Source organism: Hemitrygon akajei, chromosome 29 (assembly GCF_048418815.1).
Source record: "Hemitrygon akajei chromosome 29, sHemAka1.3, whole genome shotgun sequence".
NCBI classification, from domain to species: domain Eukaryota; kingdom Metazoa; phylum Chordata; class Chondrichthyes; order Myliobatiformes; family Dasyatidae; genus Hemitrygon; species Hemitrygon akajei.
The window spans coordinates 40,608,333-40,633,315 of NC_133152.1; the positions used below are offsets into that span (position 1 = coordinate 40,608,333).

At 45.8% G+C, this 24,983-nt stretch overlaps 1 protein-coding gene across 8 annotated transcripts in view; it reads left to right on the plus strand.

Annotated features, from left to right (window-relative positions):
* Nucleotides 1-24,983, plus strand: part of casz1 (castor zinc finger 1) — a 524,871-nt gene that overhangs the window by 411,864 nt on the left and 88,024 nt on the right. For 6 of the 8 annotated variants that reach the window (XM_073032178.1, XM_073032184.1, XM_073032182.1 and 3 more), the window contains 2 exons: nucleotides 7,115-7,282; nucleotides 18,135-18,225. In XM_073032178.1, coding sequence (XP_072888279.1) covers nucleotides 7,115-7,282; nucleotides 18,135-18,225 — 259 coding nt within the window. The remainder of the gene's footprint in view (nucleotides 1-7,114; nucleotides 7,283-18,134; nucleotides 18,226-24,983) is intronic. The other 2 variants (XM_073032183.1, XM_073032185.1) reach the window with 1 other exon arrangement.

Consider the following 24,983-nt stretch of genomic DNA (forward strand, 5'->3'; position numbering starts at 1 on the left):
AGGTCCCAGAACGAATTAAGATTCGTAGTAGAGTTTCTTGAGCAGGCATGGGATGGCTAACACCCAGACAGATGGGCAGATCCTCCTGATGAAGGAGAGCTTCTCCCAGTAGACTTGAGGAGATTGAGTACCAGAGGAAGGTTTACTCTCTCGAGTGTGAAACTTCAACCCACAATCTCATCTGCTAGAATCAGGAAATTGACCAGGGTGGCACAGTGATAGCGGTGATGCACCATCAATAACTCACTCTGAGATGTAAAGGCGAGATATCGGCTTTTATTGACTGGAAGAAGGGACAAGCAGTGAGTGACCACTATACTACATCCTGGAGACAGAGAGGCCGGGCTCAGACCTCCATCACCTTTATACAGGGGTCTGTGGGAGGAGCCACAGGAGCAGTCATCAGGGGGCGTGTCCAGACAGGTATATGTAGTTCACCACAAGCGGTAAGCACAACCCTTTACAGCACCAGCGGTCACCAACTAGGGTCCGATTCCTGCCGCTGTCTGTAAGGAATTTGTATGTTCTCCCTGTGAATGCTTTAGATATCCTCCAGGTGCTCTGGTTTCCTCCCATTTTCTAAAGACAGATGGTTAGGGTTAGAGTTAGTAAGTTGTAGGCATGCTATGTTAGTGCTAGAAGTAGGGCAACTCTTGCGGGCTGCCCCAGCGTAATCCTTGGACAGCGTTGGTCACTGGCGCAAACGATGCCTTTCACTGAATGTTTCAATGTTTTGATGTATGTGTGATAAATAAAGCTATCTTTAAAATCTCTTTGAAATTTCATCAGTCCTTGGTAGAAATCCACAGATCAGACTGAAACTTCCCGCTGCTCACTGCTGGCCTCTTCCCCCTTTCCTTTCCAATCCTGATGAAGGGTCTCGGCCCGAAATGTTGACTTTATTCCTCTCTGTAGTTGACCTGCTGAGATCCTCCTGCATTTTGTTTGCGTTGCTTTGGATTTCCAGCGTCGGCAGAATCGCTTCTGTTTATGAGTTTAGTGGAGTGGTTATGTCCTAGCACGCAGACACTGAAGTTGCCTGTAACAAATCGGCAGTCATGACCGATTTGCTCCAGCGAATCACTAAAGTGTTTCTTTGAAGGTGGAAGAGTGCATCCAGTGAATGTCTCTGTGCCAAAAATACCCTGGGGAGTAACTGCATGTACCCTTTCTACACAGAGATTGGTGGGTGTGTGGAACGCCCTCCCAGGATGGGGGTCGGGGCAGGTACATCCGGGACATTTAGGAAACATTAAAATGATGGGACAATGGAGGGTTACTCTCAAACTCAAAGTCAATTCACTATCAAAGTACATATGTGTTACCATATACAGCACTGAGATGAAAGAAACAAAAATTATAATAAATAAATAAGCAATAAATATCAAGAACATGAGATGAACGTAAGAACATAAGAGATAGGAGCAGGAGTAGGCCAATCGGCCCCTCAAGCCTGCTCCGCCATTCAACAAGATCATGGCTGATCCAATCTTAACTCTAGTTTTCACCGAATCCCACAAGGCAACAGTGCCAACCAACAGGGCACCATGCCGCCCATTTTATTTTATTATTCATCCCGCCCAAACCCATGTGATCACCCAGGGGAAAAAAAACTGAGTTGCCAATTGAGGAGAAAAAATCTGGAAAATTCCTCTCCAACCCATCCAGGCTATCGAAAACTGGTCCAGAAGATCACATGGCTGATCTAAACCTAACCTCATGTCCACTTACCTGCTCGCTCACCGTATCCCCGAATGCCATTTTTATCCAGGAAAATGTCTATCTCCGTTTTGAATTTATTGAGTGTAGTAGCTTCCACAGCTCTCTGGGGCAGTAAATTCCACAGCCCCACTACCCTCTGAGTGAAGAAATTTCTCCGCATCTCAGTCCTGGAACGGCATCCCCTTATTTTAAGATTATGCCCCCTAGTCCTAGTTTCACCCATCATTGGGAACATCTCCCCGCATCCATCCAATCAAGCCCCTTCACAATCTTATATGTTTCAGTAAGATCGCCTCTCATTCTTCGGAACTCCAATGAGTAGAGTCCCAATCTACTCAACCTCTCATCATACATCAACCCACCCATCCCCGGAATTAACCTAGTGAACCTTCTCTGCACTGCCTCGAGAGCCAGTATGTCCTTTCTTAAATATGGACACCAGAACTGCACGCAGTACTCCAGGTGTGGTCTCACCAATACCCGGTACAACTGCAGTAAGACCTCCCTGTTCTTATACTCCATCCCCCTAGCAATAAAAGCCAGCATTCCATTGGCCTTCTTGACCACCTGCTGCACTTGCATACTAACTTTTTGTGTTTCCTGCACCAGGACCCCCAGATCCCTTTGCACAGAAGCATTTTTCAGTTTCTCTCCATTTAGATAATAACTTGCTCTATTATTTTTCCTGCCAAAGTGCAAGACCTCACACTTGTCAGTATTATATTTCATCTGCCAAATGTCTGCCCAATCACTCAGCCTATCTATGTCCCCCTGCAGGGTTTCAATGTCCTCCGCACTCATTACACTCCCTCCCATCTTTGTGTCATCAGCAAACTTCGATACGTTACACTTAGTCCCTTTCTCCAAATCATTAATATAGATTGTAAAGAGTTGGGGTCCCAACACCGACCCCTGCGGAACACCACTAGTCACCAACTGCCAGTCTGAGAATAAACCATTTATCCCAACTCTCTGTTTTCTGTTAGAAAGCCAATCCTCCACCCATGCCAGAATATTATCCCCAATCCCATGATTTTTTACTTTAAGTAATAATCTTTGGTGTGGCACCTTGTCAAATGCCTTTTGGAAGTCCAAATACACCACATCCACTGGTTCCCCTTTATCTACCCTATATGTTATGTCCTCAAAGAACTCCAACAAATTTGTCAAACATGACTTCCCTTTTGTAAAGCCATGCTAACTTTGTCCTATTAAGCTATGTTTATCCAAATGCCCTGTTACTGTTTCCTTAATTATCGATTCCAACATTTTGCCAACCACAGATGTTAGGCTAACTGGCCTATAATTCCCAGCCTTCTGTCTATTGCCCTTTTTAAATAAAGGAGTTACATTAGCATTTTTCCAATCTGCCGGGACCATTGCCGAGTCCAGCGAGTTTTGAAAAATTATCACTAATGTATCTACAATCCCGACCGCCACTTCCCTTAAGACCCTAGGATGCAAGCCATCCGGTCCAGGGGATTTATCCACCTTCAGTCCCATTAATTTATCAAGTACCATTTCCTTGGTGATTTGAATCGTAGTTAGCTTCTCTCCCCCTAGAGCCCCCTGTTTATCCAGTGTTGGGATATTTTGAGTGTCCTCTACTGTAAAAACTGATACAAAACATTTGTTCAGCGTTTCCGCCATCTCCATGTCCCCTACCATTAATTTCCCGGTCTCATCTTCTAGGGGACCAACATTTACTTTAGCCAGCCTTTTTCTTTTTATGTAACTATAAAAACTCTTACTATCTGCTTTTATGTTTTTCGCCAATTTACTTTCATAATCTATCTTCCCCTTCTTAATCAATCTTTTTGTTATTTGCTGCTGATCTTTAAAAGCTTCTCGATCTTCAATCTTCCCACTAGATTTAGGTACCTTATATAGCTTTCTTTTTAGTCGTATACTTTGCTTTATTTCTTTACTTAGCCACGGATAACTATTTTTTCTTTTACACCCTTTTTTCTTCAGTGGAATATATTTTTCTTTATAGTTGTAAAATAACTCCTTAAATATACACCACTGATCAAGTACCGATCTACCCTTTAATCTATTTTCCCAATCCATCTTAAGCAATTCCACTCTCATACCATCATAGTCTCCTTTATTTAAGCTCAGTACGCTTGTTTGAGATGAAGGGGCCTTAAAAGTGAGTCCATAGGTTGTGGGAACAGTTCAGTGTTTGAGAGAGTGAAGTTACCCCCTCTGGTTCAAGAACATGATGTTGAGGGGTAATAACTGTTCCTGAACCTGGTGGTGTGGGTCCTGAGGCTCCTGTACCTCCTTCCTGATGGCAGCAGCGAGAAGAGAGCATGGTCTGGGTGGTGGGGATGCTGTGAAGGAGGGAAAGGTTAGATTAAAACTTAGAGTAGGTTGACTGGTTGGCACAATGTTGTGGGCCAAAGGGCCTGTACTGGGCTATAGTGTTCTATGTTGTAAGTATTTAGAGGAACAAGCAAACCACTGAAACTAAGAGACAGGAGTAGGAGTGGATCTTGGCGCTCCTCGAATTTGCTCTACCACTCGATAAAATCACCAACCCAATCCTCAAACTCCCTGACATTCTGGGAAGCCTAAAATTTCTCTCCCTCAAATACAGTTCTAAAATGATAATCTCAATGGCCTGAGATTTTGATTGCTAGCTTTAGACTCTCTGGCCTGGGGGTGCCACTTAGCATCGATAATAATAATAAATAACCAATAAATATCGTGAACGTGAGATGAAGAGTCAGTGAAAGTGGGTCCATTGGTTGTTGGATCGGTTTAGTGATGGGGTGAGTGAAGTTATCCCCTCTGGTTCTGCATCCCGATGGTTGTAGGGTTAAAACTGTTCCTGAACCAGGTGGCGTGGAACCTGAGGCTCCTGCACCTTCTTCCTGATGGCAGCAGTGTGCATTACAAAGTTAGGCAGTACAGAAGATTTGCCTTGCATACGGAAGCAACAGTGAGAGGAACAGGAGTTCCCTTGTACATATGCCTAGCCTCATACACACACCGATGTGTAGAGAGCACGTGGCATTTGAACATGGTCCAAAAGCAGTGAGAGCGGCTTCACAGATCAGTGTCAACAGATTTACTGATGATTCTCTTCAGTTCGGGAACGTGATGAACACTCCGAAGAGATACGGTCAGCCAGGTCCCTCCAATTTACCCATCAGTTACACCTGTAAACATAAATTCCCTATTTTTATGTACTTAGTTCATTTCATTGGGATGCAGCGTGAAATGGGCCCTTCTGGCCCTTCAAGCTGTGCCACCCAGCAATCCCCCCCCCCCCCGATTTAATGCCAGCCTAATCACAGGACAATTTACAATGACCAATTAAGACCATAAGATATAGGAGCAGAATGAGGCCCTTTGGCCCATTGAGTCTGCTGCTCCATTTCATCCTGACTGATCAATGTTTCCTCTCATTCCCAATCTCCTGCCTTTTCCCCTTATCCCTTCATGCCCTGACTAATCAACAATCGATCAACCTCTGCCTTAAGTTCACCCAGTGACCTGGCCTCCACAGCTGGCTGTGCCAACGAATTCCACAGGTTCGCCCACCTACTGCTACATCTTTGACTGTGGGAGGAAACCCACGCGGTCACGGGGAGAACATTCAGACTCCTTACAGGCAGCGGCGGGAATTGAACCCGGGTCGCTGCTACCGTAAAGCGTTGTGCTAACCGCTACGCTACCATGCCACGCCTTTCTTTCAAACTTTCAAACTATGAGTTCCAGATATGACAGTTTGTGAATGATGCAGTAATTTTCCCTTGTTTGAGTCTTTATTAAATAAACCAGATTAGCGGGGACACAGAGAGAAGGGAGCAAATTGTTTTTTTAATAAAAATGCCAAATGTATTGCTGCCTGGGAGGGATTACCGGTTATGCAAAATGAATATTGTTATAAAAAAGGCAAAATACAATAACAGCATTTAGTAAAAGGATTAAGATTTAAATATGAAAATAAGGAGTTCTAAGGAAACATCTAATCCGGTCTATGGTGCTTTTAAAAACAGAAAGGTTCCTCGAGGTGCCTGAAACAGGATTTGTAATTCTAGCCTCCTGCTGCCACCATACCAGCTCTGAGATGCTGTTTGGTTTATAGCTCTGGTACAAGGCAATTCTCTCTCTCTCTTTAGTTACTAAGGGACATCTTTCATTAAACGCTGTGGTTTCCTAAATCATAAATAAACTCAGTTAATTCAGTCTGCTTTGCCTATCTGGTTGTCAACCGCAGCTACTGTGAACAGTGGGGGAGAAAAGAGTGGGGGATGATTTTTGGGATAAGGAAAGGAGTTAGTTCCTGACCGGGGGTGGGGGGGGGAATGAATTGAAGTTCAGCACCATCATAGGGACTAGCCTCGCCTTCATCAGGGACGTCTTCAAATGTGATGCCTCAGAAAAGTGGCTTCAATCATTATGGACCCCCATCACCCAGGACATGCTCTCTTCTCATTGATACCATCAAGCAGGAGGTACAGGAGCCTGAAGGCACACACCCAACGTTTTAGGAACAGCTTCTTCCTCTACACCATTAGTTTTCTGAATGGACAATGAACCAACCTGTTAGCATTTCCTAGTCCCGACGAAGGATCTCGGCCCGAAACATCGACTGTACTTCTCCCTATAGATGCTGCCTGGCCTGCTGCGTTCCACCAGCATTTTGTGTGAGTTGCTTGAATTTCCAGCATCTGCAGATTTCCTCGTGTTAACATTTCCTTACTAGTTTTGCACTACTTATTTAATTTAAATTTGTGTGTGTGCATATATATATATATATAAATATATTTATTTACTTATATTTTATATATTATATCTTTAATACATTATAGTGATTTATGGTATATTTATATTGCACTGTACTGCTGCCACAAAACAACAGATTTCACGGTATGTCAGTGATAATAAACCTGACTGATTCTGTTTCGGTTGGTGAGGTGGGTAGGGGGTGAGCTGAATGTAAATACTGCTCTGTGTGCCTTTTCTGCCCCCGGGGTGTGCCAGCCTAAGCAGGATACACAAGCCCGAGGTATCAGCTGGTCAGGCTATGCCTAGGCTATGAGGATCCGACCCCTACAAGGTGACATTCTCCCTTCCTTTCCTCTCACTGTAAGGAGCTCCTGTTCTTCCAGATCCCTTCCATCTCGGGAGGTGAGTACTTGCCAGCCCCGTCCCCGCCAACAACCCCTCTCACTCGAAAGGACAAGGGCTTCGGGGATTGAGGGGGAACACGTGCAAGATACTGGAGGAACTCAGCAGGGTCAGCCAGCATCTCTGGACGGGAATGAGTAGTGCACGTTTCGGGCCGAGACCCTTTGCACAGGGATCGACGGAGCTCAGTTTCTGCAGATCCCTTACAAGTCACCCACCATCCCTTGTTGTTGTCTGAATCCTGCAGCTCCCTCTCCTGCGCCGCTCTGCGAACACCATCACCCAAGGGACTGGAGGACAGGCATGGTCACACAACATGGAAACAGACCATTCGGCCCACCATTCCCATGCTCACCTTGAACCCATCCACATCAATCCATCTTCCAGAACCTGGCTCGTACTCTTCTATACCTAGGTGAATTAAGTTCCTATCTACAAACGTCTTAAATGCTTAAAGTTGTTTGGGGACCACCACCATCTTCTCAAGGGCAATTAAGGATGGTCAATTTATTTGCAATCAGAGATACAGCACAGTAACAGGCCCTTCTGGTCCAATGAACCCTTGTCACCCATTTACACCCATGTAATTAATTAACCTACTAACCCGTACGTCTCTGGAATGTCCCAGGTCACTAGCATCACACTAACCACTATGCCATCATACTGTCCCAATAACACTGACCTTTACAGCGATGCCCAGATCTTAGACCACAAGACCAGAAGATACAGGAGCAGAGTTAGGCCAAGTTGCCCATCGAGTCTGCTCTGCCATTTCATCATGGCTGACCCATTTTCCCTCTCAGCCCCAATCTCCTCTCTTCTCTCCGTATCCCTTCATGCCTTGACTAATCAAGAATCTTCCAACCTCTACTTTAAATGTACCCAGTGACTTGGCCTCCACAGCCACCTGTGATTCCCTCAGACTCACCACCCTCTAGTGAAAGAAATCCCCCCTCATCTCCATTCTAAAAGGGCGCCCCTCTATTCCGCAGCTGTCCCCTCCACACCCACTCTGTCAAGGTCTTTCAACATTCGATAGGTTTCGATGAGGTCACCCCTCATTCTTCTGAATTCTAGTGCGTACAGGCCCAGAGCTATCAAACGCTCGTCACGTGACAAGCCTTCCATCCTATAGACGAACAGTACGTCCAACAAGTACAACTTCTCTTCACTTGTCCTTTGTAACAGCGGTCGCCACACCTCAAACACAGTCAATTTATTGTCCCACGAAGACCATCAGGAAAGTTTTGTTTTTAATTTTACAACATTCTAATTGCATTTTATCGGAAATTTGGCCCCATGTGTGCAAGGTGAAGTTATTTTCCATCTACTGGACAGCGATGCCTTCTGGAGGATAGTGGCAACGTAACTCAATGGAGCCCCATTGACTCCCATCCTCAAATCCCTCTTCAGTATTACATTGTTTCTGAGTGGACAATGAATCCATGAAAACATTGCCTCACTACTTGTGTTCTCGTTTGGCACTAATTTGCTGTGTGTATATATATATATATATATATATATATATATAAATAAACATCGTCATCATTATGTGCCGTGTCATGTGACATCATTATGTGTCATGTCATATGACATCATCATTATGTGCCGTGTCATGCTGTAGGGGATCATGGTCTTTGACCATGATTGCACTTGGCAAATTTTTCTACAAAAGTGCCTTCTTCTGGGCAGTGTCTTTACAAGAAGGGTGACCCAGACGTTATCAATACTCTTCAGAGATTGTCAGTGGTCGCATAACCAGGACTTGTGATATGCACCAGCTGCTCATACGACCATCCACCACCTGCTCCCATGCCTTCATGTGACCTTGGGGTGCTACACCTTGCTCAAGGGTGACCTGCAGGCTAGCGGAGGGAAGGAGCGCCTTACACCTCCTTTGGTAAAGACGTATCTCCACCCTGCCACTATTATACACTATATAATTTGTAGGATATTTTATGTATTAGTCTGATACTCAAATCTCCCTTCGGATGAATTTTTAAAGTAGTTCAAACCTACTCTCAGAACCAATAAAGGTGGAGAGTTTGACCAATGAGTTTGTTTAGCATAGATTCCCTCTCCAGTGCCACAGCCTTCCTACACAGGGTGTTACAGGCAAATCCCAGTCCTACAGAAGTATATCAGGAACCCTTTGGCCAAGGGCTACCTGCTCTCTCTGAGATGTTTCCAGAAACAAGTTCCCAAAATAAAAAATGCCAGAAACAGTGTGAAGAAAAACACAGGTTAACACTTGGATATTTTCCCTTCTACAAAGAGAAAATCCCAGTTTTATGGAAGACTTAATGCTTTAGCAACAGCTTCTTCTCCTCCATCATTAGATTTCTGAATGGACAATGAACCCATGAACACTACTTCACTATCTTTGCTCTCTTTGGGCACTACTTATTTAATTTTTATATACACTCAGTGGCCACTTTATTAGCTACAGGAGGTACCTACAAGTGGCTACTGAGTGTACTTCTCCACTCCCGATGAAGGGTTTCAGCCTGAAACGTCGTCACTACCTCCTCCCATAGATGCTGTCTGGCCTGCTGAGTTCTGCCAGCATTTTGTGTTTTTACTGAGTGTACTTCTGTATGTTAGTGATTTTCTGCTGCTGTAGCCCATCCACTTCAAGTTCAACATGTTGTGAGATCAGAGATGCTCTTCTGCACACCACTGTTGTAACGTGTGGTCACTTCAGTTACTGTCGCCTTCCTGTCAGCTTGAGCCAGTCTGGACATTCTCCTCTGAGCTCTCTCAATAACAAGGCACTTTTGCTCACAGAACTGCCGCACACTGAATGTTTTTATTGTTTCTCACACCATTCTCTGTAAACTTTAGTGACCTATGCGTGAAAATCCCAGGATATCAGCAGTTTCAGAGATACTCAAACCACCCCATCTGGCACCAATCATTCCATGGTCAAAGTCAATAGATCACATTCCTTTGGTCTGAACAACAACTGAACCTCTTGACCATGTTTACATGCTTTTATGCATTGAGTTGCTGCCACATGATTGACTGATTAGATATTTACATTAACGAGCAGGTGCTTTCGGTGTACTTAATAAAGTGGCCATTTGTTATTATAATTTATTGCACTGTATTGTTCTGTAAAGATTCTCTCTATGTTCTTCCCAGGTGCTCCAGTTTCTTCCCACAGTCCAAAGAAGTACCATTCATTCATAGTGTGCCATGTCACATGACACGGGTGTTCACAGTCTTCCATGTCTTTAATCTGAGAATTTCCAATAAGTTCTTCAAACTTTTGCTGGCCATCCCTTGATGTAACTCATGAATGTATTGGGCTGTTGACCACAACTTTTTCTTCTGTCCACTTTTCCTGTCGCTGCAAGATGTTCGAGCTTCTTTTTCCTCAGTATACGTCCTAGAAATTCCAGCTGCCGTTTGCCGATTGATGATATCCGTTCTCTTATTCCGGCTTTTCGGAACAGTTCGTCATTTTTACCTCTGTCCTTCCACAGTATTTTCAAAGTTCTTCTCAAAAACCGCATTTCTGCAGCTTTGAGTCGTCCCTCATTTTGCTTTGATATTGTCCAACATTCGCTTCCATACGTTAGTGTGGAATGAACGTAGCACCGCGACACTCTGAGTTTCGTACCCACGGAAATCATCTTGCTTAAACACTCCAACGTGCACTTGGCATTCCCAATCCTCCTAATTTCAACATCAGCCCTACCGTCAGATGTTATCGTGCTCCCTAACTAATTGAATTTCTGTGTTTGTTTGATTGTTTCGTTGCCCAAGTAGAGTCATTGTTCATTGTAAATTGTCCCGGGATTCGCTTAGGGTTAATCAGAGTTGCGGGGTTGCTGGAATGGCGTGGCTCGAAGGGCTGGCGGTGTTTACTCCGTGCTGTAATGCTAAACGAGCAAATTTCATGACATGTGTCAGTGATAATAAACATGATTCAGATCCCGAGTTGGAAGTGGACATCGAATTGTCCCCAGTTAGTACAATCAACTCCTGCTCTGGGGGGGGGGGGGGGGGAAGAGGTGTTGCGAGGAGGGGAAAGGGTCGTTTCTGCAGCATTCGGCAGCTCATCCTCACTTGCCCCACATCACCCACACCCAGCCCTGCGTTTCTTCGCCCGTCAGCTGGGTACAAGTCCCGAGGGCAGGAAGCGAGCTCAGTTCTTTCGCTGCCAAAGCTCGAAGCTGGAGTTATTAGCCAAATTGCTCAGTTAGCAGAGATGTTCTGCCCCATTATCTTACAGAAGAAGTAATCTCACTCATCTGGAACACTACCATTAGTTTACAAGTACGGCCATCAGGGAGGATGCTTTCAGTCTATGCTGGAATTGGCAACAAATCAGAAGGGAGTGCAAATGAGCGGACATTAGAGAACATGAACAGGGCATTTTAGATTAACAGTAGGTGCAATTTTGATTAAAATCTCCAACATGCATTTGCAATATTTAAATAAGAATATTTTCTGAGATTATTGCTCCCCGCCTATCATGACTGTAGAACATAGAAGGAAGCCAGTTCAAACCATTGCATTCATTGCTGGCTCACGGAGCAATTCCACTTCGCGCTGATTTTCCTTGTAACCCATTCTCACCCTGTTCCCATCAGCTCCCCTGAGAAACGAAACACACACACACACACACACACACACACACACACACACACACACACACACACACACACACACACACACACACACACACACACACACACACACACACACACACACACACACACACACACACACGCGCTGGAGGAACTCAGCAGGTCAGGCAGCATCTATGGAAATATCTATGGAAATGAGTCAACAGTCGATGTTTTGGGCCAAGACCCTTCATGGTGTTTTCCAGCAAAGCTGCAGAACTTCTCGTATTAATGTTTCAGGCTAAGGCCCTTATTTGGGACTGGACAGGAAGGGGGCAGAAGCCAGGATAAGAGGATGGGGGGAGGGGAAGGAGTACAAGCTGGCAGGTGATGGGTGATACCAGGTGAGGCAGAAGGTAGGTGGGTGGTCAGTAAGAAGCTGGGAGGTGATAGGTGGAAGAGGTAAAGAGCTGAAGAAGAAGGAATCTGATAGGAGAGGAGAGTGGACTGTGGGAGAAAGGGAAGGAGGAGGGGCACCAGAAGGAGAAGACGGGCAGGCGAGGAGAAGAGAAGTAGTAGGACGGGATCCAGTATGCAGAATGGAAAAAATGAAAAGAGGGAGGGCAGAAGGAAGAAATCGCAGAAGTTAGAGAAATCTGTGTCCATGCTGTTAGGTTGGAGGTTCCCCAGACCAAACGTGAGGTGTTGCTCCTCCAGCCTGAGTGTGCTCTCATCATGGTAGCGGAAGAGGCCCTGGACCAACATATGGGAATGGGAAGTAGAATTAAAACGGGTGACCACGAGGAATTCCCAGATCCTGCTACCCTCCTCCTCTGGAGGCAGTTCACGGCAGTCAGTTGTCAATGTTTGGAAGGTAAACTCAAGTATGCGGGCAAAACAGATAGTCATAGGGAGACCATGCAAACTCCACTTGGACGTCACCAGGGGCAGGGATTGAACCCAGGTCGCTGCGGCCATGAGGCAGACTGTCTAGATCCAATTTTTGTGACTAAGCATCCTCTCTTTCTCCTTTATTTCGTAGATGTACTTCACCTACAGTCATATATTGTCCGTATGTTAACACCAGACTAACCCAGTACAAACCCATCCACCAAAGGACTTCTTTCGCATATTAACTCCCCAAGAGACTCTCCAAAAAATATTGATAATCCCAGAGGATATCAGAAAATATTAACAATCCACACCCTGGAGGCTTCCAATTAGTAAGAAAACAGCTCACCAACCCCATCTCAGGCACCATCCCACTCATAGTAATACTGACATAATGATTTACTGCTATGGTAACCATTCCAGAAACCCCTGATCCTGTTACTGAAACCAGAGGTATTAGACCATAAGACACAGGAGCAGAATTAGGCCATTCAGCCCATTGAGTCTGTTCCGCCATTCTATCATGACTGATCCCGGATCCCACTCAACCCCAGACACCTGCCATATCCTTTGATGCTACGAGCGATCAGGAAATGATCCACCAATATCCACCTTAAATATACACACGGACTTGGCCTCCACCGCAGTCTGAGGCAGAACATTCCACAGATTCACTACTCTCTGGCTAAAAAAAATTCCTCCTTACCTCTGATATAAAAGGTCACTCCTCAATTTTGAGGCTGTGCCCTCTAGTTCTGGCTACCCCACTGTAGGAAACATCCTCCCCACATCCACCCTATTTAGTCCTTTCAACATTCCGTAGGTTTCAATGAGATGCCCCCGCACATTCTTCGAAGTTCCAGTGAGTACAGGCCCAAAGCTGCCAAACGCTTTTCATATGTTAACCCCTTCATTCCTGGAATCACCGTCGTGAACCTCTTCTGGAGTCTCTCCAATGACAACACATCCTTTCTGAGATACGGGGCCCAAAACCATTGACAGTACTCCAAGTGTGGCCTGACTAGTGTCTTATAAAGGCTCAGCATTATCTCCTTGCTTTCAACCTGTAAATTAACCTTCTCCCGCCTTGCACAAGGACTCCTAAGTCCCCTCTGCACTGCTGATGTTTGAACCTTCTCCCCATTTAGATAATAGTCCGCACTATTGTTTCTTTTACCAAAATGCATTATCATACATTTTCCAACATTGTATTCCATCTGACACTTTTTTGCCCATTCTTCCAATTTGTCTAAGTCCTGCTGCAATGGCTTTGCTTCCTCAGCACTACCTACCCCTCCACCTATCTTTGTATCATCCACAAACTTTGCCACAGAGCCATCAATTCCAAATATTACTGCATAGAATCTACCCCGGCTGTAACAGTGTTTTTTTACAAATTGCGCTGTTCATTCCTAGAGTATAAGGAAAAGTTTTTAAGAATGTTGTGTACTGTTTAGTTTTTTTATTCATTTACAGTGCGGAATAGGCCCTTCCCCCAACTTAACCCTAGCCTAATCACAGGACAATTTACAATGACCAATTAACTTGCCAACCAATATATCTTTGGACGGTGGGAGGAAACCCGCGCCATCACGGGGAGAACATACAAACAGCAACGGGAATTGAACCTAGGTCACTGGTACTGTAAAGCGTTGTGCTAACCACTACACTACCAGTCCACCCAGAGGTCTCTTCACAGATAACCTCCAAGAGTTTTATGAACCCTTATTAAGATGCAATCCTTTCTCTCCAGGGCCTATGTTTCTGTAACACTTGCTACAACAATAAACTAAAATATCTCTATCCAAATCCATTCTTCTCGCCCGCTGTTTTGCTTTTCATTTTGCAAACTGTTCACTCCTGATGTTATAAAGTTATTTTTATATTCTGTTGTAGGAACTTACCTTTAGAGGTCCAAATCACCCATAAGATCACGACAAAGGAGCAGAACTAGGCCATTTGACCCATCGAGTCTGCTCTGCCATTCTATCATGGCTGACTTATTATCCCTCACAACCCCATAACCTTTGGCACCCACTTGTTAGTGGGTCACTGAAGCTGGTTGGCGGCCACTCTTCCCACACCTACTTTCCGTCCCGTCACTGACCCTCGCCCCATACGTGGGTTTTGGTCATTTCTGATTTACAGACAGTTCAGGGCAAGAACAGTTCTCAGGAATATAATGAGATTTAAAGGCTGGAAGACGTTGCTGAGAATGTGGGCAAAACAGGTTTAGATGCTTTGATGTCCGAGGCCTCTGCTGGTCCAGGTCAATCATGGATGTTGCATCGTAGGTGTCTATATATGCAAGCCAGGGTTGTACAATATGGAGGCAATTGTTGCCCGTGTAGCAAGCTCCCCCTCTCCATGCATCTGATGAACCCAAAGGAATGGCAGAGACCGATACAGTTTGGTACCAGTGTCACAGTAGTAGCCAGTTAGTGTTGATCTCAACATAGTGACTCCAGATTTTCCCTTGGGATTTACTCCTGAAACCTTCCCCTTGAGTGGGTACGGCAGCAAGGGAGCTGAGGTTTGAGATCAGAGTTTTCCTTCTAGATGAGCTGCCAAACACAGCTGGTGGGCCCCATCTGCCCAGAACGACTGGTTTTAAGGTGCCAGTAACCCACCTTTGCCCCTTCTCCTGTCAGTGGAAATGGTTCTGCTGGGCTTAGTAGCTGAACCATACATGAAGACCAGGAGCTGGACTTGGTTGTCAGAATCTATTTGAGTACTTAGTGGGGTCTTACCCCCACTTGAACCCCCGGCTATAGCAACCTCAAGAAACCATTTTGATCTGCATGTGACAACTAAAGCTAATCTTTATCTTTCAATGTGGGGAAAATGGGAGTAGCTTAGATGGGAATTTTGTTGGCAAGGAGCAAAAGTACAAATTTCAAAGCAAATTTATTATCAAAATACGTATCTTGAGATTTATTTTCTTGCGGGCATTCAGAGTAGAAGAAAGAAATACAGTAGAATCAATGAAAAAACACACGCAAAGGCTGACCAACAGCCAATATGCAAAGTACATTTATTATCAAAGTATGCCTGCGGTATACAACCCTAAGACTGCTCTTCCTGCAGGCAGCCATGAAACTCAGAAACACTATGTGGAACCCGTTCAAAGAAAACATTAAGCACCTAACGTGTGGAAAAAAACCCAAATCGCACAAACAGCAAAAACGAGCGCATAACACACAGAATATTAAACATCAAACCGTAGAGTCCCTGGAACAGTCTTGGAATGCTCAGTTCAGTTCAATTTAGCACTGTGTACTGATCATAACAATAAACAGTAAATAAATAATACTGAGAACGTGAGTTTTAGAGTCCCTGAAAGTGAGCCTGCAGGTTGTGGAATCGGTTGGAGTGAAGTTATCCACGCTGGCTCCCAAAGGTTAAAGCAGTTGAGATAAAGGACCTGTTTCTTCACTCTGTGACTATTAAACACAGAAACCACCAGGATTGCTCTGGAATGATGCTGCAGGAGTTTCCATTAGGTTTTGTCAGTGATCCAACCTGCAACAAGCCTTGTAAAACGCAGTGAGCACAATAATTTCTGTTCAACAGGCTGTTAGCACTCTGTAGAAAGAGGGCACGCTGCGTTAATGACATGGCAGATATTATTCCTGGCAAAGTTACAAGTGTGTTCCTTTTAGAGCAGTTTTTAACTATAATGCTGGTGATGCTGATGTTAATAATTCTCTCTGCTGTACAGAAGACACTAGCTAACTCACTCTGACCAAAATCACGACCCTCACCCTGACTCCAGAACCCTCGGGAGTGACGAGGAGCATCATCCCCATCGTCGCGTGCCGTGTCGTGGTGAGGGCAAGGCCATCTGTCTTGACCACGGTTGTTCTTGGCAAATTTTCCAAGAGAACTGGTTTGCCATTGCCTTCTCCTGGGCAGTGTCTTTGCAAGAAGGGTGACCCCAGCCACTATCAGTGCTCTTCAGAGATTGTCCGGCGTCGGTGGTGGCGTAACCAGGACTTGTGATAGGTACCAGCTGCTCATACGACCGTCCACCACCTGCCCCCATGGCTTCACCCTGATCGGGGGCGGGGGGGGGTGGTAAGCAGGTGCTGCACCTTGCCCCCGGGGGACCTGCAGGCTGGCGGAGGGGAGGAGTGACTCGCGTCTTCTTCGGTAGAGACGTATCTCCACCCCGTCACGCTGATGAGGAGCAAGGCTTACCGTTTATTATTTGACAGACTTCTCCAAAGGAATGAGTGTTTATGGTGATTTTCAGGCTGTAGCACACAATCCCGGCTCAAAGTGCATAGAGCCCGGAACAGGCCCTTCGGCCCACAACACCGAGCATGGAGCCCGGTTGAAATGAACCGATCTGACTGCACAGGAGCCATACCCCCTTCATTCCCTGCTTGTACGTGGGCCTATCGTATCTGCTTCCACCACCACGCGTGACAGCACCTTCCAGCCACCTGCCATTCCCTGTGTAAATTACTCACCTCCTGCATCTCCATTCATGTTCCCCTCTCGCCTAAGAGGCCTCTTCGTTGTTCAGTAAGATCAAGGCAGGTCCTGCATCACAGCACCACTTTCCGAGCTCACCCCACGTGTCCCTAACTGTTCCAAAAATGTTTTTGTTTATTTATATGTTAATTCAGGATGTTGCCAGCACTGGAGAACCTGAGCTATATGGAGAGATTGATTAGGTTGAGGACTTTATTCCGTAGAACGTAGAAGACTGAGGGGAGATTTGATAGAGGTATACAAAATTGAGGGGTATAGATAGGGTAAATGCAAGTGGGCTTTTTCCACTGAGGTTGGCTGAGACTAGAGCAAAAGGTCATGGGTTAAGGATGAAAGGTGAAAAGTTTAATGGGAACATGAAGGGAGACTTCTTCACTGAGAGAGTTGTGAGACTGGAACGAGCTGCCAGTGCAAGTGCACATGCGAGAGCGATTTCAAAGTTCCAGAGAAGTTTAGGTGGGTACACAGATAGTCGGAGTACGGAGGGCTACGGGTCTGGGGGGAAGTCGATGGGGGGGTAGGCAGGTAAATGGGTCTGTATGGACTAGATGGGCCAAAGGGCCTGTTTCTGTGCTGTACTTTTCTATGGCTCTATTTAGAGATATGGTGTGGAACAGGCCTTTCCGGCATAATGAGTCACACTGCCCAGCAACCTGCCTATTTAACCGGAACCTAATCTCAGGACAATTTACAATCTCCGTTTAACTTACTAACTGGTACGTCCTTGGACTATGGGAGGAATCTAGAGCACCCGGAGAAAACCCATACATTCCATGGGGAGGACGTGCCAACTCCTTACAGACTGTGCCGGAATTGGACATTTCCACCCCTGGGGACACTCTGACTGTCTACTCTGTTATAATTGTGTAGATATTTATCAGTCTCTGACACTTAGGAGAAATCTGTCCAAGTCTGTCCAGGCTCTTCTTGTAGTTAATATTCTCTAATCCTGGCAACATCCTGGTGAACCTTTGCTAAACCCTCTCCAAAGCCTCAACGTCCTTCTTGTAAAGGGGAAAACAGAACTAAATACAGCCTCTCTAAAGTTTGATAATATGACTTCCTGACTCGGATCCTCAATGCCACTAAAGGCAAGCGTGCCCTAATGCCTCATTTCCCGGCCTTTACACTCATGTTGCCACTCTCAGGGAGCTATAGACTACGACACCAAAATCCTTCTGTGCATGTTGCCTGTTATCAGTGGTAAAAAAAACAAGTTGTGTTTTAACCTGGGGCCCAGATTTTCACTGGCCGGCCAAGAACTGGCAGAAATCATTCCTGCTTTTTCCTCTTTTCCAGGTTTTCCGGGAGTCAGCAGTGTGGGCACATTCACTGCGCCTATCAGTATCGGGAGCACTATCACTGTCTGGACCCCGAGTGCAACCACCAGGTACGGCCATTACATTCCTTTCACTCCCTCCTTTTCTGAGCCCTTTTACGCAGCAAGGAGCGGAAGCCGCTAACACCCCTGCCTACGAAGAGTGTCACACAAGGGAAATGGAAACTAAAAGTGCAGGGAAAATACTCAAAATGGACGCCATGGTAGTGTGACACTTTTACAGCTCAGGGCAGTCCAGAGCTCAGAGTTCAATCCTGGCGTCATCTGTAAGAAGTTTGTGCGTTCTCCCTTTGAACCGCATGTGTTTCCTCCGGGTGCTGCGGTTTTCAGAGACGTCCAGTTATACAGGTGAATCGGCCATCGTAAATGCTTCTGTGATTAGTCCAGGGTTTAATCGGTGAGTTGGCTAGGTGGTGCAGCTCATTGGACAGAAGGGCCTGTTCTAACGCTGTATCTCTGAACAAAATAGAACAAATAATTTGGGAAGTTAATGAAAAGCAAAAATACAGGAGATCTGACGTAAGGCAGAGAATGGAGAAAGTATTCTGGGTCTTTAGTGAAAGCACCAGAGCAGGACAGAGGGAAGTCAGAAGGTAGAACATAGAATATTACAGTATAGCACAGTACAGGCCTTCAGCCTACAATGTTGTGCTGACCTTTTAGCCTACTCTAAGATCATTCTAACCTTTCCTCCTACATAGTCCTCCATTTTCCTATCATCCATGTGCCAAGCTAAGACAGCAAAGGGGAGTATTGAGTTAATCTACCAAACGCCCCTCAAACTGTCTTATCCAACCTGTTTCCATGGGGGTTAAGCCCAGCCGTGCTGCCCCCAGTGCTCCATTTACACTTCCATTTAACTAATCTTTCCTTAAAGTACTTAACATTTGCGTGAACAGACTAATTTAATCAATTTCTAAAAAAAAGTGCAAACCAGATTTAGCTTCTGTAATATCTTGCAGTTTTTATTTATTGTTGATGATAGTACTGTGATTTTTTTCACATGGGGGCTTTCTATACCCATTAAAAATCATTGCCTCAGAGCCAGCTGGCTTCCACTCATGTTTACTGTTGCCAGCGTCATTCTCACCATCTGCTGCCATTTTAGTCGAGCAACGTTCCTTGCCAGGCAGACTGAATTTAAAAAAATTAAAATTAAACATTGGCTAAATTCTAGAGCAGGGATAAAGCTGAATGTGTGACAAGATTATCTCAAATATTCAGGCCCAGCAGCACACCACCCCGTTTCCTTCCCTCCCTTCTCTCTCTTTCCCTCCCTCACTCTGTCTCCTTCCCTTTCCATCGCTCAATCTATCATTTCTCATCCATTTGTCGTTGTATCAGTCTCTCTATTTTCTCCTCTCTCTCTCTCTCTCTCCATCTCACATCCTGTCTACCCTTCTCACATTACTTCTCCCCTCTCATACCTTTACAATCTCACACTGTCTTCCTAACTTTCGATCCCTCCATTCTTGCTAATTTTGTTCTCTCTTTTTCAAGTTCAGGTCTAATTATGATTCAGCCATACCTGAACAGCCAAGAATACAGGCAAACAAAACAGCGTTCCTCCAGGGCCAAGGTGCAAAGCACAGTAGCAAAAGTCACATATAGCACACATTTTCACCTAACCTCTTGCATTCTTTCCATTAGTTTCTCTCACGTTTTCACTACCTTTTCAAAACCCTGTTCAAGGCTTTTCCCTCTTCATATTTGCCTCTCTCATTCCCTCTATTTCTTCCACTTTTCATGATCCTTCTCACCTTCACTCTCTGCTTTTCCCTCTGGCTACTTCAACTCTGCTTGCTTCTCCGGCCTGCTGCAGGTTTGGAATCTCTCCTTACAATGCCACTGGCAACCTCAGACTCACGGGTACATCGAAGCGTGCGGTGAAGCGTGCCGCCTGCGTAAACAGCCAACACGACCAGAGGGCGTGCTGCGGGCAGCCCACAAGGTGCCACCACACATTCCAGCACCAACATAGCGTGCCCACCATGTTTACGGAACAACACCAGCAGCAATGAGAAACAACAACAGTAAAACAAACCCCTTTCCTCTCCCCCACCCATTGTATCCAGGACTGGAGTTAACCTCTATGTTTGGGTTGAAAAAGGAAAACTCTTTGCCTTTTTTAAAAAATTATCTGGTTTATCAAATGAGTGATAAAGGGAGTCACTGAATCCGAACCGAGTTATGTCACTTACTTACTAATTGCCCATTGTGCTGCTGGCATTTAGGGCAGTAATGAAAATCCTCCGCCTCTGGCAGTGTTCGAAGCTTCCTTCATCATGTCAGTAGCTTGCCCTCAGTTTTCACCACTGTCTGTAATGCAGGTCTCGGGTGGAGACTGGGGAATGCCATTGCTCTCAGATGTACGATACTTCATTGCTGTTTCTGTAACTGTTCCGCGTGGCCACTCAGGGTTCTTAGCCCTGAGATGAAACTCCGAAGCTGGAGGGCCGGTGGACCACTCTTACTCTGTCCCCTACCCTTTGGCCTGTTTGGCACAGGTGACCCTACCAGTGGCCAAAGTATAAAGCCCTGACTCCAGCCAACGTAGCTCTCTGAATCACTGAGGGATACAAAACCTCCAAACCACAAGCTTGAGGCCCTCTTGGAGGAAGTTACGTTACTAGATTAGAAATTCTCCTTGATGGCACTGCATAGGTAATGATAAACGCCAAATTATTTAATTGAATTGAAAGTGTTAGAATAGAAGATGGGAGTGTCTCCTGGTGCTCTTATAACACATTTTAATTGACTTCCAAGTCACCTTTACAATGAGGCTTGACTCCTCTCCTCAGGGGCAAGAGGGAAGATCAAAGACATCTCTCCATTTGCAATTCTCCTCAGGCAGCTTTCACTTTCAGGGTAGGGTTGACAGAGGCGGAGTGAGCACCTGTCACGCCTGGTTGCCTAGGAGAGATCAAGTGGAAGTGGGAGGTCAGAGAGGGATACAGCAGAGGGTGTGCATTATTCAGAGAGGAGAGGCTTAAAGAGATTGACTTTAACCTTTAATCAGAAAGTATAAGCAGCAAGCCAGGAGAATGCAAGGACAAGCAGTGAAGGATTAAAATGCAGACACAGGAGAGACTGACGATGCTGGAAATCGGAAGCCACACACGTTTGTAATGCACTTTAAGTTAGATTACAGGACTTGACCGGTATGACTGAGAGAGTAGACTCCGAGGGCTTTGCCCAGCAGTTCTGTGAATTTTCCCTGTACCATGGATCCTGGGTTAATAGATACTTTGCTGTTAGTCCAATGTTGTTGAAGGAAGGTTTGGGCCAGCTCAAGACACCCACAAGACGTCAAGCCCTGATGGTGTACCTGGTGGGACTCTGAAAACCTGTGGCACCCAGCTGGAGGAAATGTCCAAGGACATCTTCAAGCTCTCACTGCTGCAGTTGGAGGTTCCTACCTACTTTGAAAGGCCATCAGTTATACCAGTGCCAAGAGGAGTAGGGTGAGCTGCCTCAACGACCATCAGTCAGGGGCACTCACATCTACTGTGACAAAGTGCTTTGAGAGGCTGAGTGTGGCTTGAATCAACTCCTACCTAAGAAAGGACCTGAACCCGCTACAAATTGTCTATTGCCCAATCTACATGGATGCAACCTCACTGGCTTTCCACTCAGCCTTGGGTCACCTGGACCACAGTAATACCTGCGCCAGGCTTCTTGCTGCTTATTGACTACATCTCAGCGTTCAAAACAATCATACTCCGAGTTCTGATCGACAAGCTCCAAACCCTGGGCCTCTGTACCTCCCTCTGCAGCTGGATCCTTGACTTCCTCACCGGAAGGCAGTCAGTGCAGATTGGGAATGATTCTCCTCCTCGCTGACAATCAACACTGGTACACGTGAGCCCACGGCTCTACTCTCGTACGTCCACGGTTGTGTGGCTAGACACAGCTCAAACGCCATCTATAAATTTGCCAACGACACAACAGTTGTTGGCAGAATTTCAGATGGTGACGAGGAGACGCACAGGGGTGAGATAGACCTGCTGGTTGAGGGGTGTTGCAGCAACAATCTTGCACTCAACGTCAGCAAGACCGAGGGAATGATTGTGAACTTCAGGGAGTCGAGGGAACACACACAAGTCCTCATCGAGGAATCAGAGGTGGAAAGGGTGGGCATTTTAAAGTTCCTGGGTGTCAGAGGATCTATGCTGGGCCTAGTATATTGATACAGTTACAAAGAAGGCACAATAGTGGCTGGATTTCATTAGGAGTTTGAGGAGATTTGGTGTGTCACCAAAGACACGCGCAGATTTCTACAGGTATATGGTGGAAAGTATTATGACTGGTTGCATCACTGCCTGATATGGAGGTGCCAATGCACAGGATTGGGAAAAGCTGCAGAAAGTTCTAAACTCAGCCGGCTCCATCAGGGGCACTCGCCTCCCCAGCAACCTGGACATCTTCAAACGGTGATGCCTCAAAAAGGTGACATCCATCATAAAGGACACCCATCACCCAGGATGTGCCCTCTTTAGATTGCTACCACCAGGGAGGAGGTACAAGAGCCTGAACACACACACACACACACACACACACACACACACACACACACACACACACAACATTTTAGGAACAACTTCTTCCCCTTCACCATCGGATTTCTGAGTGGACAATGAACCTATGAACAGGACTTCAGTATTTTTCACCTTATATGTACAGAGCTGTGCAAAAGTCTTGGGCACATATACATAGCGAGGGTGCTTAAGATTTTTGCAGAGTACTGTACTTGTCAACGTGGAGTGGAGAGTGAGATTATAAATCCGGCAAGAGCAAAGGATGTTAGGAATGGCGAGTGTGGAGCGCCTTGGGAGGGGTGTGGGACAGGTGGCAGAGAGGGAGTTCCAGGGGTGGGTTCGCAGGTACAGACAGATGCAGCCCTGAGACACCAGATGAGGTAATTTGATTGTAAACAACTGGTTTATTGATCATTACAGAATGTCCCTCTGGTGCTTCCCACTCCCTACCCTCCCCCCTTCCCCCTTTCCCAACCATGATTCCACTCTCCCTGCCCCCTTCCCACTCTCAGTCCACAATAGAGACCCAGATCAGAATCAGGTTTATCATCACTCACATATGTCATGAAGTTTTTTTGTGGTAGCAGCATTATGGTGCAATTCATAAAATCACGACAGTACTATACAAAATTCTTACGCACCCTATCTAAGTATCTGTGCCTATGACTATTGCAGAGTAATTCTTACTGTAATTTACAGTTTTTATTATGTATTGCAATGTACCACTATCGCATAACAACAAATCTCACGACATATGCCCGTGATATTAAACCTGATTCTGACTCGGAATGGGCCGGTTTCAGCAGCTGAGAGGGCACAGGCTGGCAGCAAAATCACTCTGGGAACAGGGTCGTTCTCCTAACGTTCATGGCGGATCACCGTCCATTGCGAAGTGGCTCTGAACTCCGCCACCGGTGAGGCTGCTTCTGAGGGATTGCAGAGCTGAAGCACAGGGCTGCAGGCCTGGAGTCACATAAAGACCAAAGAATGTGGCAGGCTTCTTCTCTCGAAGGGCCAGGTGCCTTTTATGACAGTTTACTAGTTCCTCAATCTCCATTATTGATACGGGCTTTTTTATCTTCCAACTCCAGCTCCGTAAATGGGCTGGATTTAGAATGTCTGAGTGCAGTCCTTTGGCCATTGTCCAGAACTCTTGACTATCCAGAGAGTAACTTAACCGTTGATTCCAGCTTGAGTGCATTGGCCTCAGAAGCAAATTGTGCTTTCCTTCCCATCAATGAGACAGTTTTCCCCCCATTGTGTCGACAGCCGTTCCTGTCGTTCTGACAGGTTCCTGTTATTCGTCTTCCTCCCCTTCCCCCACCTTCTTACTCTGGCCTCTCAGTCCTGAAGGAGGGTCTCGGCCCGAAACGTCGACTGTTTACTCTTTTCCATAGGTGCTGCCTGGCCTGCTGAGTTCCTCCAGCATATTGTGTGTGTTGCTTTTGACTGTGGAGTCATAGAACACTACAGCACAAAAAAAAACAGGCCCTTCGGCCCATCCAATCTGTGCTGAACCATTAACCTACCCAGTCCCATCGACCTGCACCTGGACCATACCCCTCCCCATCCATTTACCTATCCAAATTTCTCTTAAAGTTTGAAATCCACCCCTTGCGCCGGCAGCTCATTCCATACTCTCACCACCCTCTGTCAGGCTCAGCGGCCTATAATTTCCTGGTTTATTCGCAGAGCCTTTCCTAAACAATGGAATAACTTTTAACTATCCTCCAGTCCTCTGGCTAAGGATGTTATAAATATCTCTGCCAGGGCCCCTACAATTACTGCACTAGACTCCCGCAGTGTCTGAGGAAACACCTTGTCAGGCCCTGGGGATTTATTCACCCTAATCTACCTCAAAACAGTAACTACCGCCTCCTTTGTAATCTGTTTAGGGTTCAGGACCTCCCTACTGCTTTGCCTCACGTCTGTATACTCTGTGTCCGTATCCCAAGAAAATATAGGTGCAAAAAAATTCATTTAAGATCTCCCCCCCCCACCCCCCACCGTCTCTTTCGACTCCAGCATAGATTACCACTCTGATCTTCCAATTTTGTTCCTTACAATCCTTTTGCTGTTAAGATATTCGTAGAATCCTTTAGGATTCTCCATCACTTTGTCTACTAGAGCAACCACGTCTTCTTTTAGCCCCGGGGTGACCAACCTTTTACATTCCATGCGCTAATTTTGAAACACATGAGTTCAGATGTGCCGTACAAGTCTTGTACCCCCACAATTCTTGTGAAAATATGTTAATATAGAACTCGTGCG